At 47.3% G+C, this 17500-nt stretch overlaps 2 protein-coding genes across 3 annotated transcripts in view; both read left to right on the top strand.

The window, feature by feature from the left end:
* aspg (asparaginase homolog (S. cerevisiae)) overlaps nt 1-2394 on the top strand; it is a 15001-nt gene extending 12607 nt beyond the window's left edge. For both annotated transcript variants that reach the window (XM_067242559.1, XM_067242560.1), the window contains one exon: nt 342-2394. Coding sequence is in view for 1 of the 2 variants with exons in the window: in XM_067242560.1 (XP_067098661.1) it covers nt 342-344 (3 nt within the window). In the remaining variant the exon portion in view is untranslated. The remainder of the gene's footprint in view (nt 1-341) is intronic.
* Nucleotides 2395-3541: 1147 nt separating this feature from the next.
* Nucleotides 3542-17500, top strand: part of LOC136949036 (kinesin-like protein KIF26A) — a 26073-nt gene continuing 12114 nt past the window's right edge. The window contains exons 1-2 of the mRNA XM_067243236.1: nt 3542-3661; nt 8153-8392. Of these exons, the coding sequence (XP_067099337.1) occupies nt 3605-3661; nt 8153-8392 (297 nt within the window). The 5' untranslated portion in view covers nt 3542-3604. The remainder of the gene's footprint in view (nt 3662-8152; nt 8393-17500) is intronic.

A 17500-nucleotide genomic window follows, 5' to 3' on the forward strand; every position in this document is an offset into this window, starting at 1 on the left:
GGCCAGTAGTTGAGGTCCACATGTGACCTTGATCTGCCCTCCCCAAGCAGTCAGAATGGCGTCAGAGGCTTTGCTGTGACGTTGGCTGGCCTTGAACCCTGTGGCCGCCACGCTGCATTAACGGCATGCTGTGCTTGGTGTGATACGCCAGTGTATGCCAGGCGTGTCTGTGGATGTTCCTGAGCTCCAAACCTGCGAAGCCTGTTGACCCTGCTGAAGCTGGAAGCTTGCTGGAGTTTCAGCCTGTCTGAGACACAAACATTCTTCTGATTGTTTTCAATCTAATTTCCGTCTGCTTCTCTGTCCCCCCCCCTCTGTCCCCCCCCCCCTCTTTCTCTCAGTAAAACTAGATGCCTCCGCCTCAGTTCTTACTCTGAAGACGACACCCGTCAAATGGAGTGTCGTTCCGTCCGCCTCCGATCCAGCCCCCACCCCACTGCATCATGCTCAACCTGCAGTCCACTGATTAGTTAGGATTAGATTAATAAAAGATGGAAAAATAGCCAACAGACATTCTCCTGAGCCATATATCAGAGTGTTTATTAGGGGTGGGAATCTTTTGGTACCTCATGATTCGATCCAAATCGATTCTTGGGGTCACGATTCGATAAAAAATCGATTCACGATTTTTTCGATTCATGATTTTTTAGATTTTTTAATCAAATTTTGATTTATTATATGCTTACATTTGATTCTAGTTTGCTGTTTAGTGTTATTTGTTTCTTTTTGACTGTGATAGGCAGTTAAGTGTTGAAGAAAAAAATCCCAATGCATCAAAACCTTGAAATTTATTGTTTTTCTTGCAGTTTAGTACCCTCATTGTTAAAAAACAAACAAAAAACTTGCATTTTGACATTTGTGAATCGCTAGAAGACTGAATCGCGATTCAAATGTGAATCGATTTTTTCCCCCACCTCTAGTGTTTATGTCCATGTGCACTATATTTGCAGTTAAGAAACTGTGGTCCTCTCTTGAAACCTCTCATAACACAACAATTAATGTCAGGACATGTTCTGGTGCCTCAGTCTGTCTACACCAGGTGTGTGCCTGTGTGTGATCTGCACGTCCAACTGTGAACGACAATTCATGTGTTAAGAGATCGTTAATTTGTAGGATTTTAGAGTATTATCACTGACCACTTTAAGCTCAGTGAATAACATCTACTGATCTCACCACTTGCAATCCCCCCTCCCAAAAACTTCTGTTTTACACTGATTCTAGGAAGAAGTTAGCGGGAGGTTGCTGTACTGAGGGGAAACCCTCCCTTATGTCGAATCATCCAGCCTTCTCTGCTGCTCAGTCTTTGTGCAGGTCCAGGTACGCAGAGACCTGGACCCAAACCTGTGAAGCCTTTTGACCGTGCAGCTGCCCCCCGTATCCCTCCACCTCCTCCCCTGTCTGCCTTGCCACTGCCCTGTATCCCTCCTCCCCTGTCTGCCCTGCCACTGCCCCTGTATACCTCCACCTCCTCCCCTGTCTGCCCTGCCACTGCCCCCGTATACCTCCACCTCCTCCCCTGTCTGCCCTGCCACTGCCCCCGTATCCCTCCACCTCCTCCCCTGTCTGCCCTGCCACTGCCCCGTATCCCTCCTCCCCTGTCTGCCCTGCCACTGCCCCCTTATCCCTCCACCTCCTCCCCTGTGTGCCCTGCCACTGCCCCCGTATCCCTCCACCTCCTCCCCTGTGTGCCCTGCCACTGCCCCCGTATCCCTCCTCCCCTGTCTGCCCTGCCACTGCCCCCGTATCCCTCCACCTCCTCCCCTGTCTGCCCTGCTGGTGCCTCTGAAGCACCTACACTGTTCTGTTGGTTAAACAGGAGCTCTCACTGACCCTCCTCTGTCCTCTGCTGTTAACTCTCCCTGGCCCTCATCCCTCCCTCTCATCCTCCCTGATCCTCATCCCCCTCCCTGATCCTCATCCCTCCCAGCCTGCCCTGGTCCTCATCCCCCTCCTTCTCATCCTCCCTGGTCCTCATCCCTCCCTCTCATCCTCCCTGGCCCTCATCCCTCCCTCTCATCCTCCCTGGTTCTCGCCTGGGTCTGGGTGGAAATCCAATCCAAAAATGTGTCAAAATGGGGGTAACCTATGTGTGTTCCATTTGTGTCCTCCATCCTAACTCCACTCAGGAAGGGAAGTCCAGCGATGCTGCTGGAAAACACTGGCTGTTTCACTGAGCAACTGTTAGATCATTTTTTGGTGTTGTAACGTTATTAATAGAATTGATCCATGTCATAGAGTCAGGGATTTGTGTTACATTGAGGCCTATTCTAACGATGAATGTGTTAAGAAATGTTAGTGTTCATTTGAATGAATGAATGAATGAATATTTTTGTAACCCTTTGTGATGTGCTGTGAGATTTAGAAGCAGTAGACTTCTTTTAATAAAGGCTTTTCTTTCACGTGATATTGAGAGCTGTTAACTTATTGAAGCGACGCTACAGCGTCGCACATGCACAAACACTTTAAAAAACACACACACTTTATAACCACACACTTCAAAACATCTCTGTCCCCTTTAGCCTTAGTAGTAATACCAGAGGAGGACTTATCTCCCTTTACACAGAGAACACACCCATGAACCTCGAACCTGTCTGTGTGGCCACAGAAATGCTTTCAGCCGCAAGGGACATACATTAGGTGACGTGCTCCATGTTAATGACAGCGTTTGTCTTTAGTTGGAGGTCGTACTCATTAGTTTGTTCAAATCCCTCGCTGCCTTATCCTGAGACAATTCTTGTGAATACAAACACAGTAGACTACGGAGCATGCTATCCCAATTAGCCTGAGAAAGTAAATATATTTGGTAAAACTCCATGGGATAGAAGTGTTTGTGTGTTTGTGTTTTACCTCACGGAAGTGTATGACAATGGTTGAATATAAATATGGTTTAACAATCCTATAATAAAACAAACCCGTATGACTGGTCGGGTGAATAGTTGGATAGAGAGTTGAGTCACACTTCGGCCGCAGGTTGTATTACATTTCCACTCTGACAGTCTGACTTATAATCAAATAAATTCCTGTTACGGCTTTAGTTGCATATAAGTAAGTTGGGGCTTATTGTAATAATATGCCAAGCAAGCAATGATGGTCTGGTATTTACTTATGCGTGAACCACCCTTATGTAGTCGTCAGGGCGGTAGTTGGGCTGTTCTCGACGCAGTGGAACCCAGCTCATCCGGTCGGACCAGCATGGTCCTCATTCCTCGCTGAATGAGGCGCTTGTATGAACCTTCCCCAAAACAGTATATAAAGAGCTTGTTTTCTCTTGTCACACAGATTTGGCACGGACCGCACACAAGAAACGTTTCTCTCACAAGGTAAGGGTATTAAACTTTACGTTGTCAATGCCTCAGGGGAGCCGTTCATGTTGCCACAACTCTACAATCGTTAGCCAAGGATTAAACAAAGATATAAACTAAATGTAAAACTGCTTTTTTCGTTCGTTCTTAGAGAAAGCAACATTTAGAAGACGGCGACTGTGGGTATCCATGATCCTACTTGAAGATGGTTGGTTGGTCTCTTTGGTGAAGTGGTTCTTAACAGTTCAACAGTTCTTTGCAAAAATTGTGAAATGTTTAGGACCACTTGACCAGGCTGACAAATGCGGCCAAGGCAAATGGATACGGAACCAGAGCAAAGGGCTGCGTTTAGCCCAAAGGTATGCTTTTCAATTTAAATCAGTTCAGTTAGTCATTCTGCATTTCATTTCTGAAAATTCCTGTATCAAAATGGGTACGTAATTCCACTGTAATGAGTTAATTCTTTAACCCTTGTGCTGCCTTCGGGTCACAATGACTCGAAGATAACACACAAGGGTTAAAGCACCTCTCTCTCTCTCCCCCCCCCCCCCTCTCTCTCTCTCTCTCTCTCTCTCTGTATCTTTCTTTCTCTTTCTCTCTCCCTCTCTCTTGTGCCGCCTTGTGTTTTAATTACACGGGTCTAATTTTTAACTTACATGTAGTGGTTTAATTTTCGGTTACCTAAATAGTTGGTGATGTTATTTTAACTTCCATGTGTTGTTGCTGTTGACTGTTCAACACATTACTGTACTTGATCACAGTGTTAATAAATACATCAGTCCGAACTTGTCTCTGGCGTGGTCGCTGTCGCTATCCAAGGTTCTGAATAATCGGGCACGTGAGAGTCCGTTTGTTAATGTTTTTGAAGTGGGTTGGGTTATTTCGATTTTTGACCGGACCGTCATTGTATGTTCACTTTAGTGTCCATGTCAGAATTTTTTTTTTTTTATAGACAATTCATCGAAGTAGAACATTTGAACTGTGATATTTTGTTGTGCTGATTTTAAAAGTAGACATTTATTTCCATATAGACTAAATCTGAAGCTGTCTCTTTGCAGGATAACCCAAGAGGTATTAGAGCTCCCATTTGTTTTTTTGTTCATACATAAATCATTCATAAGAGCACTGTCCATAGATCATTCTCCTCATCCAAGATTCATCCAAGATGCCTCTTTTCCCTTTCATCTCAGCAGTGTGCCAACAACATTATCAATATCTGCTAAACGTTTTCCATGAAGCCACATGCGTTGGCAAAGCCGCGAAGGTTACTGGGAGGGACAAGATATTGGAACAGCGTTAATGAGGGGCCCAGAGCGGTTTCCCTGCACGCGCAACGCCAGCAGATGTAAGGTTCCTCCCGTGGGACCTAATCCTTGGAATTTCATCATCAGTTGAGGGCGACTCACCACATATAGGGATGAATGGCTGGTAGTTGTGGTAAATCATCTTTACTACACAGCGTAATTATTGGTAGGTCTATAGTCTAAAACCCTAGCAAACCCTAAAAATATCCGAGGTGCTTGATTGTGTGAAGGTCAGAAGGTCAGAAAAAATGGCGGAGATGGGCCTTCGTCATATTAATACCCATACAACCAATTATTTACATCATTCGTGAATTGTGAGTCATTGGTAAGTAGTCAGCATTAAGGCACTTCAAGTCCCGGCACGTTCCAATGGGCAATGATTTAATCCCAAGGAAAACCAATAGCGCCTATAGCCGACATGTAGAGATAACCTTATCATGATTTACATTTGCCCTGGCTTGTTAATGTGATGAAATTCAAGACCGAAATAAAAAAGAAATCATTAAAGAAACAACATATTCAAAGGCTATTGGGCATCAATGAGTTTGATACGGCGGTAATACTGCTTAGGTCTTCTGTTTCTTGTAGATAAGATTGTTATAATGGGGGCCAGTCCTGATGCCCCGTGGTCGGTGTTGCAGTCGCGCTCCACACACACGTCATTAAGCCTGTAGATGAAACAACCCTATATGATATTTTAATCCCTCTGACATTAAGAGCGTTTTAGGCTTGTACACATCCAATTTCATTTGAATCACGGAATGCATAGGTGACCATTATGGGTCTCAGAATGATTCATCTGAGGGGAGAGGCACATTTGTGAAATATCTTCGCAAGTGAATGGGCACATTTCATGAAAGGGTCTAGCGAACTTTGGATCGTAATTAAGCGCTCGTGTTGCTCTAAACACAAGAAAATCAGTGGAGTCCGCGCCACCCTCCTCTCGACTGCACGCGCAACGAAAAACTGATTGACAAGAGAACGGAGCGGCGGGTGAGTGAGCGAGAGAGAAGAGAAAGAGTGAGAGAGGTATAGAGAGAGTGTGAGAGAGAGTTGGAGATAGAGAGAGGTGGAGAGAGAGCAAGAGAGAGGTGGAGAGAGAGAGAGGTGGAGTTGTAGGAAAGATTGTCCTCAGGCGCGTGACTTCGTTTCCAGACCGGCAGCGTGACAGACCAGAAGTGGACAGGTCAAGGATGGGTACAAAACTATCCCAATGGATATAAATCGTGTGGATTACTAATGGATTGTATTAGGTTATTTTCCTGTTGGACTGTTGATTACAGGGGAGATTATTTTTACGCACACCCTCAAATGTTGCTCTTGGAGCGCTGTGGCCGTAGGCAAACAGTGAATTCGTAGCTGGATGTACGGAACACCTTTTGGATTTAACTCGTCCGATGTTTCGGTGTCTAATATTTCATTGTTATGGCAGTAAAAATCAAATAGATGCCAACTCGGTAACCTAGGGCGTGGAAATAAACTAACATTTCCCTAATGGCTTTACCAAACTCCTCTGGGTCCTCTGGAGACGGAAAGCCGAGCCCCAGTCTGATTGATCTGGGAACATTCTTCGTAGACTCCGACATCATATTTGGATTTACCAGTCACCTTCTACGGAGGAAAGCAAGGGTAAGGACTTAAAACACCCCACAGCCGGCGTAACAGGCACATTTGAACGTTTTCTTTGCATTTAAGTAAATGTCACAAAACACAAAACAGTTATTCCTGAACGGACCTAGCCCAGAACAAATCCACTGATGACTAGGTCGGTACCTAGCTCACGGATTCTGCCCGTGCACGCGGTAGCCTATCAACCAGAAGTCCTTCTTTCAGGACCAAGAACAGCTCCACTATCCGTTGCGCTGATCAATTTAACAACTTCATTGGAAGCCGATGCTTTGTCTTGGTCTCATTCTAACGTCCTCGCTAAAGAGAAACGGGGCTTTTAGTTCTTGTTGGCTTCCGTCAATTAGTGGATATTTATGCAAAGGCAAGAGTTTAGCATGCATCTAATGGCTGTTTTGTCTCCATTGACACATTTTCTAATCGAATATATGCGCTGCACTCAACTATACAAAAGTTGCATAAACGGTTTATTTAATTATATACTATATGGAAATTATGGACACTGACTTTATTTTGGACATATACATATGTCTGTTTGAGTGTAATAATGACAAGCTTATTTCTAGTTTTCAGCTTCAAATATTGTTTTTATGGCTCTATGAAAATAATGCCATCATGTAATCAGCTCCGCTTTTATAGGGACTATATTCATTTTCAATGTTGGGTTGTGAAATTGTAAAATTAAGGTTTGCTGGACTTGCAGGTGAGAATTGACCCCATTCTGTTCATGTCAACCCCGTAAGGTTGGCGATAATGTGCTACCAGTTGCGCTGCGAAGCGTGAACGCGTTCTGAACAGACAAAAGAGACCCTGGATCTGGGTCATATGAGTGTAAGAAAAAGGAAAGTCAAAACACGGGAGTCAGTGCATGTGGCCGTCGTCGCTTACATCATCTTCCTCTTCATAAAATATTCAAAATGTATCAATTAAATATTTAGTCGAGACCCACTCTTTTTTCATCTCCTTTGGGATCTTCTGTAGTTCGTGCAGTCACCAGATGATGGCGCCAGAGGTCTTGGTTGTGGCCCGCCAGAAAGAAGACGCAAGCAGTTTAGACTGGGCTCAAATTCTATGGACTGTTATAAAAACGAACATCTTTTGTAGGGGAAACAGTAATGCCCGACTGTCTAATCCAATTGTCTATTCTATTCTATTCTATTCTGAACAATTATATTCTAGATATTCTTATATTCCTTTCCATTCTTCAAAGCTAAATCTAAGATTTCCTAACATTAGGACACCTTTAATGTTTCCTACAAAAGTTACGAATTTATAGTACAGCATTTTTTCCCAGTTCCATCAAAAAATCTTGATTTTCCACTGGCAAAAAAAATAAAAAATCGTTACTTCAACCCCTCCCCTGTTAGACTGGATCACCCTCCCCCGAGCGCAGAGCGACGCGCACTCTGGACCAAAACTTTTGCTTGATTGTATCGTCAAGGCATGGGACTTCAGAGGCATTCACAACGATGGGGAGCTAGTCTACTCTCTCAGAGAGTTCTTAGCGGTTGGAGTGTCATAGCTTAATTCACAACAAGTGCGTGTGACTTAACTTTACAATTTGCAACTCCATAAACTATATTAGTGTGCATGTAAAGTTTAAACTACCAGTATCCCCAACCTGGGAGAATGAACTCATTTTGGGGGAATTCAACTCACGGACCGGATCACAGGTTTGCTGTAAGTGTTCACAAAACGGCCTCCACGCATCTTTTGTTTTGGTACGTTTTTTGGGCAGACTGATGATGTTGTTGGAGTTTTGATGTGAAATCAGGTTGTCAAGGTTCTTAACAAACAAGTCGAGAAATCTCTCTGCGCTTCAGCGTATATAGGCTATGCAGTCCAGCAATCTGTTGCTGCACTTTGTACAGGTGGGGAATTAATTAATCTATTCTAACCTGTTGTTTTCTCATGGTAAAGGTGGAGGGCTGCCCCAGGGGAGAGTCGCCGTTTGCTCTCGACGTGAATCCCAGGAAAAGACTTAACTCGGCGGACGACGCGCGATGTAGCAGCCGGCCACCTCCCGAGGGAGCCGGGTCGGTGACAGTCACCGAGTCGGAGAGAAGGGACCGCGGGGGCAGTCTATGTCAACACTGCCAAATGAAAGTTTCAGAGCTCAAGAAGCAAGCATTCACCCTGGCAGACCCAAGTTCATTAAAGGTTTGTGAAGCATTTTACTGTATGTCAGCCTACCCTACGTATAGGCTAATAACTTTGAAGTATTGCGTAATGACACCACACGATGACAAGCAGAAGATAAATTGTTCTATCTCAGCGTTAGTTTAAACAAGTACAATCTGTAACAATGTTGTTTACACATAAAGGACATGTGTGCTCTTTCTTGACCTCACTGTTAGCGTTTTTATGGCATGTGTATTGGACGTCTCTTTTGTTGATGAGTAATTAATGTGATTCTACACATGTGGACCTGAAAGATTTAAGGTGAAACAATTCGTTGGCACGTTGGCACAACTTTCTCTGCCTTCAGCGCACTCGATGTTTATGAAAACACACGAAAACACAGACTGAAAGGTCTTTTGGACGTGGCCCATTGTTTTGCAAAACAATGGATCTCTCATTATTACTCTGTGTGTGTGTGGGGAGGAGGGGGCTAGGTACCGCTAGCTGTGGAGTCTAAAAAGGAAGTCAAGTCCCAGTTGACCTTCGCCATGCATTGAAAGTGTTCCTGTATGTTTGGCCATTCCCACCACTGTTAAATATAGGCTCTCAGACCTGTCCTGCTGTTGCTGAGAGAGTCGCCCCTAGGGCTCACTCTCTCCTTTGTCATCTTGAGTTAAAGAAGTTAGGCTCCGTTTGGATTACAAGCCCTGAAGCTGTTCCCAAATCCTCCCCAGTCAGGGTCGTGTCCTGTGGATGGAAACGGAGAGATCCGGGCCCAGGCTCTCTGGAGGACTGGGGCTCCACTGCCTCCTGTTCCACTGTCTGTATGTGTGGTCTTGTCTTTGTGGAGGATGGCATGTCACAACCATATGATATCCATATTTTAGCTCCCTGGTGAATTCACCCCTTCCAGCACACCCCCACCTACCCCACCTGCAGTCGGTTATGTTACCTTGGGAACCCCCCGCATGCCCCCCTCCTCACCCAGGTGCTCTGTGTGGTCCTCCCAGGTGTTGAGGTATGGAGGGTGGGGTGAGGGAAGTCCTTTCTGCCTCTATTACGCACATGTTGATGGCTAAATTGGACCCTCATTCGGAGGTGGTAAACAGGGCAGGCGGGGCGCTCGCTGGAGCTCGGGTCAGGGGATCGGTTTCTGCAGACGCAGGAGAAAGAGCCCCTTTGTCCAGCTGGGCTGTGAGCTCCTCACCTGGAGGATCTGGCTGGCTGCGCTCACGCATGAGCGCTGCTACAGGGTCTCCTGCCCCGGCGCTGGGGGAGAGGGGGCGGCCGAGGTGACCAGGGGAGAGCCAGCGTACTCTAGTACGACCCTGGATGCCCTGATGCCAGACCCATGAGATCCAGAGGCCCCAGTACCTGCCTGGCTGCTGTGGTGGGGGGCTGGATGTTATGTCTGGATCCGTCCTGGGAAAAGGAGAGCGCAGACTGTTTATTTGAGGTCTCTCGCCCCCCTCCCTCCTCTCCCCTATCCGCTTGTCCGAACTTTTTACGAGGAGGAAGTCAGTTCTCTGACAGCCCCCCCCCCCCCCCCCCCTCTTTCAGTAGACTTATTGTTTGAGTGAAGTAGTGAGTAGCCGTTAGCAGATAAATTCAAGGAAGACAGTTTGGTTGAATGAGTGAACTTATTTGAGGACTGTGGGAGCGAAACTTGACAGGGGAAACCACCAGACCTCGCAGAGCTGGATCATGTTTTCCTGTCTCTGCCTAAAATACTGTTCCCTGCCTTTACCAAACAGAGTGTACTACTTCCCTAGAGACCTGGAGTTCTGGTAGGAAGGTGGCAATAGTTCAGTGGTTAAAGCACTTCATTGCAGACCAAGATGTCACAGGTTCAAAACCCCCCCGTATTGGACATTACTTTGGACAAAATCACCTGCCAAATGAATACATTTCACTGCAGTCAGCAATCGAACTGAGCCAGCCAAGCTAGCCATTCTTACATTATGTGTGTCTGTGCGGCATCCATCCTGTCCATGGATGGCTTCGCCAGTGTCCGTTTGCCAGGACAGTGTCTGAGACGGCAAACAGCAGCCGTGCCAGGGCTGCCCAGAGAGGCTGTCGCTGCAGAAGGCTCTGTGAGGTGTGGTCAGAGGGATCGCAGGGTCAGCGTTAGAACAATGGAGGTGACAGGTGATTCCTTTATGGTTGGCTGCTCCCCCTGCTCATCCACTGCCAGCAATTAGCCAGCTTTCACGCTCGCTGGCTGTTAAGTGCTGTCTCGTTTCCAGTGGAGTAGTTCCTGTCTCTCCCCGTCTTTTGTTAGAATATTTATGTGCACTCTCTCTCTCATCATCGTGACCGCTAAAGGTAACATACTTCTGATAGCAATTCATTCATCATTTTAAGATATCTTTAGCTTCTAGCAATACTATAGGAGTCAACTAAAAGGAGTACCAAATATTAACTTGGTCAAGATTTGCCCTTGACAAAAGACCCTTGTCAGGATACAGTGGCTTCGACACACATTAACCAGACATGTTAGGACAGCCTACCATTAAAAACAAGCCCTGAGAAAACGGCCTTTGCCTAAAGGAGCTCAGCGGAGACACAGTAGGATCTGCAGACTCGACTCTCAGTCTCAATCAAAGACAAGCACACTCTTCATGCATTTCATTCATATAATTAAAACCCTGCAACATGCAGCTTCAATCGCAAAAATAGCAGACAGTCTGGGTGTGACAATTACGTAATGTGTTTCATGTGGGCTGGATGTAAAGGCTGATAACTGAAGCTGAGGGGAGATTTGATAGGAGGGGAAGACGATCAGCCTCACCACAGGTTCAAAGCAACCAATTACTCTGTACCGTAATCAGAGGATCTGTCAACACTCAGAAGACTTGGAGAGACCATCCACCTGGCTGAGATCTACCGCTAAATACCGTGAGTGATACCTCCACCTATCCTATGACTCTGAGCTGAAAGGGGCAACTCTAGATGTCTGCCCTGCGCTGGGTTGAAATGAGAGGAGGAAGGGTTTTTTGTTAGTACTGTCAGACGTCTCATGAAAAAGTTAAGAGGCTGTCAGGGACAACAATAGGCCGTTACCTTGCTGCAGGCCTTGAGGCCTGGGCTGTATTGTGACCTGTAAGGACTTTAATTCGTCACCCGTGGCCACACAGACCCATCATAAGTCCTTAGTCATGGTTTAGACCCGGTGCCACCTGATATCAGGTAGATCCATCTCCCTGTCACCCAAGCCCTGCCAAGTGGAAAGGACTCGTCAGACAGAGGCCAAATTATAGGCCGGCTTTTGTGGATGAAATATGCAAGCTGTGGTGTTACCTCCACGCTGCGTTCAAAGCATCCCTCCCTGGAGCCATGTGTACGTTTTAATGAAACACTTTACCAAAAACTACCCTGGGAAACTTTCCTCCTTGTTATGTTCATAGTTAATATATATTTTCAGTGTGTTGTTTGAGATCTACGAAGAGTGGGGAGAGTATAGCTAAGGGGTTAGAGCATTTGGCTGCAGATAAAGCGGTTGTAGGTTTGAATCTCCCTGTGTTGTACGTCGCTAAATGAATACTTTTTGATTATACCAAGAAAAGTCCAGGTTTTGTTATGTGGATTGTGTGTGGAACAACATGACGTCAAACATCAGACAATTATATATATACTGGATATATGATATTTATCTGCTAAACAATATTTATCTGAGTTGCTGATGCAGGAGACAGGATGTGGTAGTAGAGACTGCAGGTTGGGGATGAGCCACATAGCGTGCTTCCCTACATAGAGACACATTATTAGAGTGCTGAGTGGACATCATGAGCTGGAATGGTACCCTGAATGATTAACAGAGAACGGCCTGAAGGGGTTTGGGTTAAGCTGAGCGGTTGTAGGTGGGGGTCAGAAACGGGCAGACCTCACCTCTGTCTTGACCCCTGACCCATGACCTCTGCCCACAGGTGTCAGAGAAACCAGATTGAGATCCCTGGGACAGCAGGGAGAGATTGTTTTGTGGCGTGGTGAATGAACTGGTTTACATTTACATTTAGTTATTTGGCAGACACTTTTATCCAGAGCGACTTACAGTAAGTACAGGGACATTGGTTCACTGGCGTCAGCACACAATGACTGCTGGTTTTTCCCCAGTTGACGATGAACACGTTGCTCTATGGAGGTTAGACCAACTGTGTTGGATGGGAGGTTGGAAGTAAAATAAGGTTCTTGTTCTAGAATTGTTTGGAGGACTTAGAGAAATGTTGACGTTTATTTATTCCCAACAATTCAAATCAAAAAGTTAAATCATTCAACAGCAAACACTGCATCGTTCAACACGTTTCCTCAGCAGAAAGTGAGTTCCATTGTTTTTGTTGCTTGTATAACTCCTGGTGTGTGTTTATAAATTTTTGGCCTGTGTTTGTTTATGTGTATCAAAGTTACAGTGTTTTGTGTATATGTGTGTGTGTATGCATGGTTAAGGAGAGAGAGAGAACAGGAATGATGGAGAGAGAGAGAGAGAGAGAGAGAGTGTGAGTGAGTGAGTGAGAGAGAGAGAGAGAAAGAGAGAGAGAGAGAGAGAGAGAGAGAGAGAACGTGTCTACCTGGCTGGCTGCAGTTTCTCAGGGTTGCCTCGGGGATTCCCTCTACCTTTGTTGACTGACCTCTGACCTGCTGCCAGGTCTCCCGGCGTTTATTATGGGATAGAGTTTCAGGTGCTGGCTGGGGCTGAAACAGGTGCTCGCTGCCAAGCTCCCGTAGGGGGGTGTGGAGATGACGAGCGACAGACACAAGGATGGATGGAGAGAGAGAGATGGGGAGAGGGAGGGCAGTGGTGGATGTGAGTTGGAGAGACTCGCTCTGATCACACCCCCACTGTACCTGTTAGCTCCATGCTGGTCACACTCATCTGGTGGCTTTACTCACCTCTCTCAGTGTCACCACCAGCAGTGGGGACCCTAGAGGAGGGCACTGGTGTCAGCTGGGAGAGACGTGTTGAGCCCCCCACCCTGCCACCCTGTCACCCCCAGCCTCCCCCCTGCCTCTCACCCTCCCAGCCTCACACCCCCAGCCTCAGGCCCTGCCTCTCACCCTCCCAGCCTCACACCCCCAGCATCCCCCCCTGCCTCTCACCCTCCCAGCCTCACACCCCCAGCCTCAGGCCCTGCTCTCACCCTCCCAGCCTCACACCCCCAGCCTCAGGCCCTGCCTCTCACCCTCCCAGCCTCACACCCCCAGCCTCAGGCCCTCCGGACTGTGTTCCAGTCTGGCAACAACAGGAGGAAACGGCCGTCCACGGAGAGGCGAGGCAGGAAACGGCCTGGGAGGGGGAGTCAGGTCCGACTGCTGGGCTCAGAGGACCGAGGACCAGGCTCAGTACTAGTCCTGATCAGGCTGAGAGAGAGAGGGAGAGAGAGAGGGAGAGAGAGAGAGGAGGAGAGAGAGAGGGAGAGGGAGAGAGGGGAGAACGCTGGCTGGCTGACACCCAGAGCTATGACAGCGTGGAGGGAGGGAGGCGGGGGGGAGGGAGATGGGCAGGGGGAGGGAGAGGGTATAGAGAGAGAGGGAGGGAAAAGGAGAGTGGGGGAGGGAGTGAAAGAGAGAGGACTGTCTGAGGATGCAGAGGAATGCTCCACCTGATATAGCTCCCATTCCTCCCCCTCTCTTCCCCGCTCTGTGTCAGGCGGTGTGTGGACAAGACGAGGCAGGAGACGCCCTGTCTGCCAGCCCCCTCCAGAGTCTCACTGGCTTTATATGACCTCAAAACACAGGCTTGCTCTGCGACGGCCATCTGGCTGTCTCTCTCATGCCACAGGATACAGGGAACTCCCCAGATGTTCTCCCCCTCACCTGTCACCTGCACGGCACTGAGGACAGCTGGGTGGTGGCCTGGGAGCCTGAGACTGGCTCCTTAGAAATCCAATCACATGGGATGTGTACAGGCCTTTTAACAGAGGGCTTCACATACGCCCAAGCTGCACCTGAAGCAACCTAACCCCTCAAGGAAGACAACTCCCAGGAACACTTGGAAGAAACCCTGGAAGCGATAAAGATACAAATACAATGGAGAGACAAGCCAGTTCCACCTGTTTTTTGAAATCCAGTCAACAGACTTTCAACCAGCTCAGAGGCTGGTTGTTGCTGACATGACTGAAGGGGATTGGCAGTGATCATCATTCACGCTGTGTCCCGTTACTCAACAAGACATGTTCACCGAGGTCACTGAATAAAGCAAGCGAGTAAGAATGATCTGCAACATATTTGGCTTTTGTGCCGCCCAGGGTTGGTTTGTTTGAGCGATCAATAACGTGGATAATAGCATGTGTCTAAAGGGGTTCGCTTCTGTTTGAGGAAGGATCAGGTGCTGCAGGAACCCAGGCTGGAGAGAAACGCTGCAGTCCTGCGTGACAGGCCGGCGTGATACAAGACAAACATGGCGTCCGCAAAGCCAGAGCACAGAAACACCGGGACGAAAGGAGAAATAGCAGAGTGAAGAATATGGTCACGACAAGAACCTGTGACCTGTATGAACGAGTTTCCTGTGTTTCCTGTGAGTGTGTGTGTGTGTGTGCTCCCTTATCAAGTCATGAACTTGGATGCACTGTAGTCAGTCTGTCAGTTATCCACTACTGGATCTGATTCAGAGAACCAAGAAAAAAACCACCTCTAAACTGTTTCGATACTTGTGCAAGGTCCAAGGTAGTCTGCAGGGAGGAAGTTGAGTTCCCCCTGGTTCTGTAACACGCAGCAGGTTGACAACAGGCCTTCTGGTGGCAGACAAATCACCAGCCTTATAGCGAAGTGCTGAGAGAGAACGCCAGGCCAGTGTCTGGGAGCCAGGATGGATCTCCCAGGAAGCAAATACACCCTGCGAGCTCGGTGGCCAATCAGGACTTAACAGGCACTTGTTTGATGCCGTATTTGCTCCTCCCACCTGCTCAGGTGGACGTCTGTTTACGGAGCCTCTCTCTGGAGCCTCTCTCTGGAGCCTCTCTCTCTGGAGCCTCTCTCTGGAGCCTCTCTCTGGAGCCTCTCTCTGGAGCCTCTCTCTGGAGCCTCTCTCTCTGGAGCCTCTCTCTGGAGCCTCTCTCTGGAGCCTCTCTCTGGAGCCTCTCTCTGCTCTCCTGCCAAAGCAGACAAGCCTTTCTGGCAATGCATCTCACCTGTGTGTGTGTGCTTGTGTGCGTGAGTAGATATTTACATTTAGTCATTTAGCACACGCTCTTATCCAGAGCGACTTACAGTAAGTACAGGGACATTCCCCCCGAGGCAAGTAGGGTGAAGTGCCTTACCCAAGGGACACAACTTCATTTTGCACGGCCGGGAATCGAACCAACAACCTTCTGTGTAGGTATGTATGTATGTGAGTGAGTGCATTTGTGTGTGTGTTTACGCATTATCAATGGGTGTATTTGTGCTGTGTGCGTGTGCAGAAGCAGCTTGTTGTTAATGCGTCTCCTGATGCTTGGTTAGCATGCACAGGCCAGCTCCGCCTCGCGAGAAGCTCATCCTGATGTACGACGAGACGTAAATCTCAGCACCGTGTGAAAAACGCCAGTCAAAGTCAAAGTTCATGTTGCTGCTCATTTCATGGTTTGAGAGTCCCCTCTTCATGAGATTGGATGAGTGTTTGTATTAACGATGCGTCCGCATGCCAGAAGCATATTCACAGCCTAACAAACGTGTCTATCCTGCTCTCAGAAACACTCCTGGCTTCCCACTTGGCTTTTGAAGTCGACTGCTACCGCTTCACGGTCATGTCTTTTTCCTTAGTGTCCATGCTGCTGTTTCTATGCATGCACATACACGTGTGTGTGTGTGTGTGTGTGTGGGGGGGGGGGGGGGTCGCTGTGCTCCTGACAGGCTGAGAGAGACCGGGGCTCCTTGTTAGAGAGACGTCTCACCCCGAGCAGCATGTCGTCTCCCCTAGCGCCCGACGCCCGGCGACTTAGAAGCGTCTTGGAATTCTCCTCAGGATTCCAGTCTATGTGAGGGTGGTGTGGTCACGCTGTTATCTCTATGGCAACAAGCCGCCGCTAAAACACATGTTGTTCTTTTTTAGCTACTCGAAATTAAGGTAATTGGCTGTTGTACGAGTCTGAACCACACAGACATGACTGTGGGACGGAGTAACAGAGTAGGGTCCTCAGAGTAACAGAGTAGGGTCCTCAGAGTAACAGAGTAGGGTCCTCAGAATGGCTCTCGCCTCACGGTTTTAACTACTGACGATAGGAAGTGAAGAGGCTGCATTAGAGAATAGTTTCTCCTGGTCATACCGTCTGCACCCTCATGAAGCGTTTAGCTTTTTCTCTAGTGAGGTAACTCTCTCCAGACCCAGTCTTGTGGTCCCTGGATCAGAATCTGAATAATGTTTAATCGCCAGTAAGTGGTCACAAACAAGGAATTTACTTTGGTGGGCAGGTGGCACACAGTAAACATAAAAAACAAGATAAAATTTAGAAAATGAGCAACAAAATACTGGCAGAGCTATATAATATAAAATCCAATAAAATAAAATATATTAAAACCATATATTAAATGAATATTAAAACCAGCAATCATAAGGTCTGGATCTGCCAAGACTGTCTCATCATTGTGTAACTAAGAAGGACAGTGAGATAGTGTGATTATTCCTCTGCTTGCTTAAACGGCATATAAACTGTTCCTGTTAACCTTTAAAAGCTGCTTTGCCTTCACCCGTTTCCCAGAGAGTTCAGCGTTGCCTAGTCAACGCTTGGGTCTTCACGTGAGAGGACTTCTTCAGATGTGAGATAACAGACACAGATAACATGATAGATTAGCTTCTTATAACACGCCAGTCAGATCCAGAGCTTCTCATTGGTCCCCTGGGTGATTGCAGGTGCCTTGAACTTTGATAAGCTTCCTTTGATGGAAGACACTCCAAGGCATCTGTGTCAGTATACAGCCTCTTTATCAGCAGTCCTGCTTTGTGTTGCCAGGGTCGTGTTCTTGTTTGTGTGATGCAGAAGGAGTCCTGAGGTGAACTTCTAGCATAAGGTGTGTGTGTGTGTTAGTATGTGCGTGAATGTTTGTGTGTGTGTGTGTGAGTGTTTTATCAGGCCCCTTCTTTCATGACAGATCTCTGTCTGTCTCAGAGAACATTCAAGTTTTGTTTGTCTAAGTCTTACATCTCCCCTTCATGATGTCATTCATGATGTCACTCCT

The sequence above is a fragment of the Osmerus mordax genome, chromosome 9, assembly GCF_038355195.1.
Source record: "Osmerus mordax isolate fOsmMor3 chromosome 9, fOsmMor3.pri, whole genome shotgun sequence".
NCBI lineage: Eukaryota > Metazoa > Chordata > Actinopteri > Osmeriformes > Osmeridae > Osmerus > Osmerus mordax.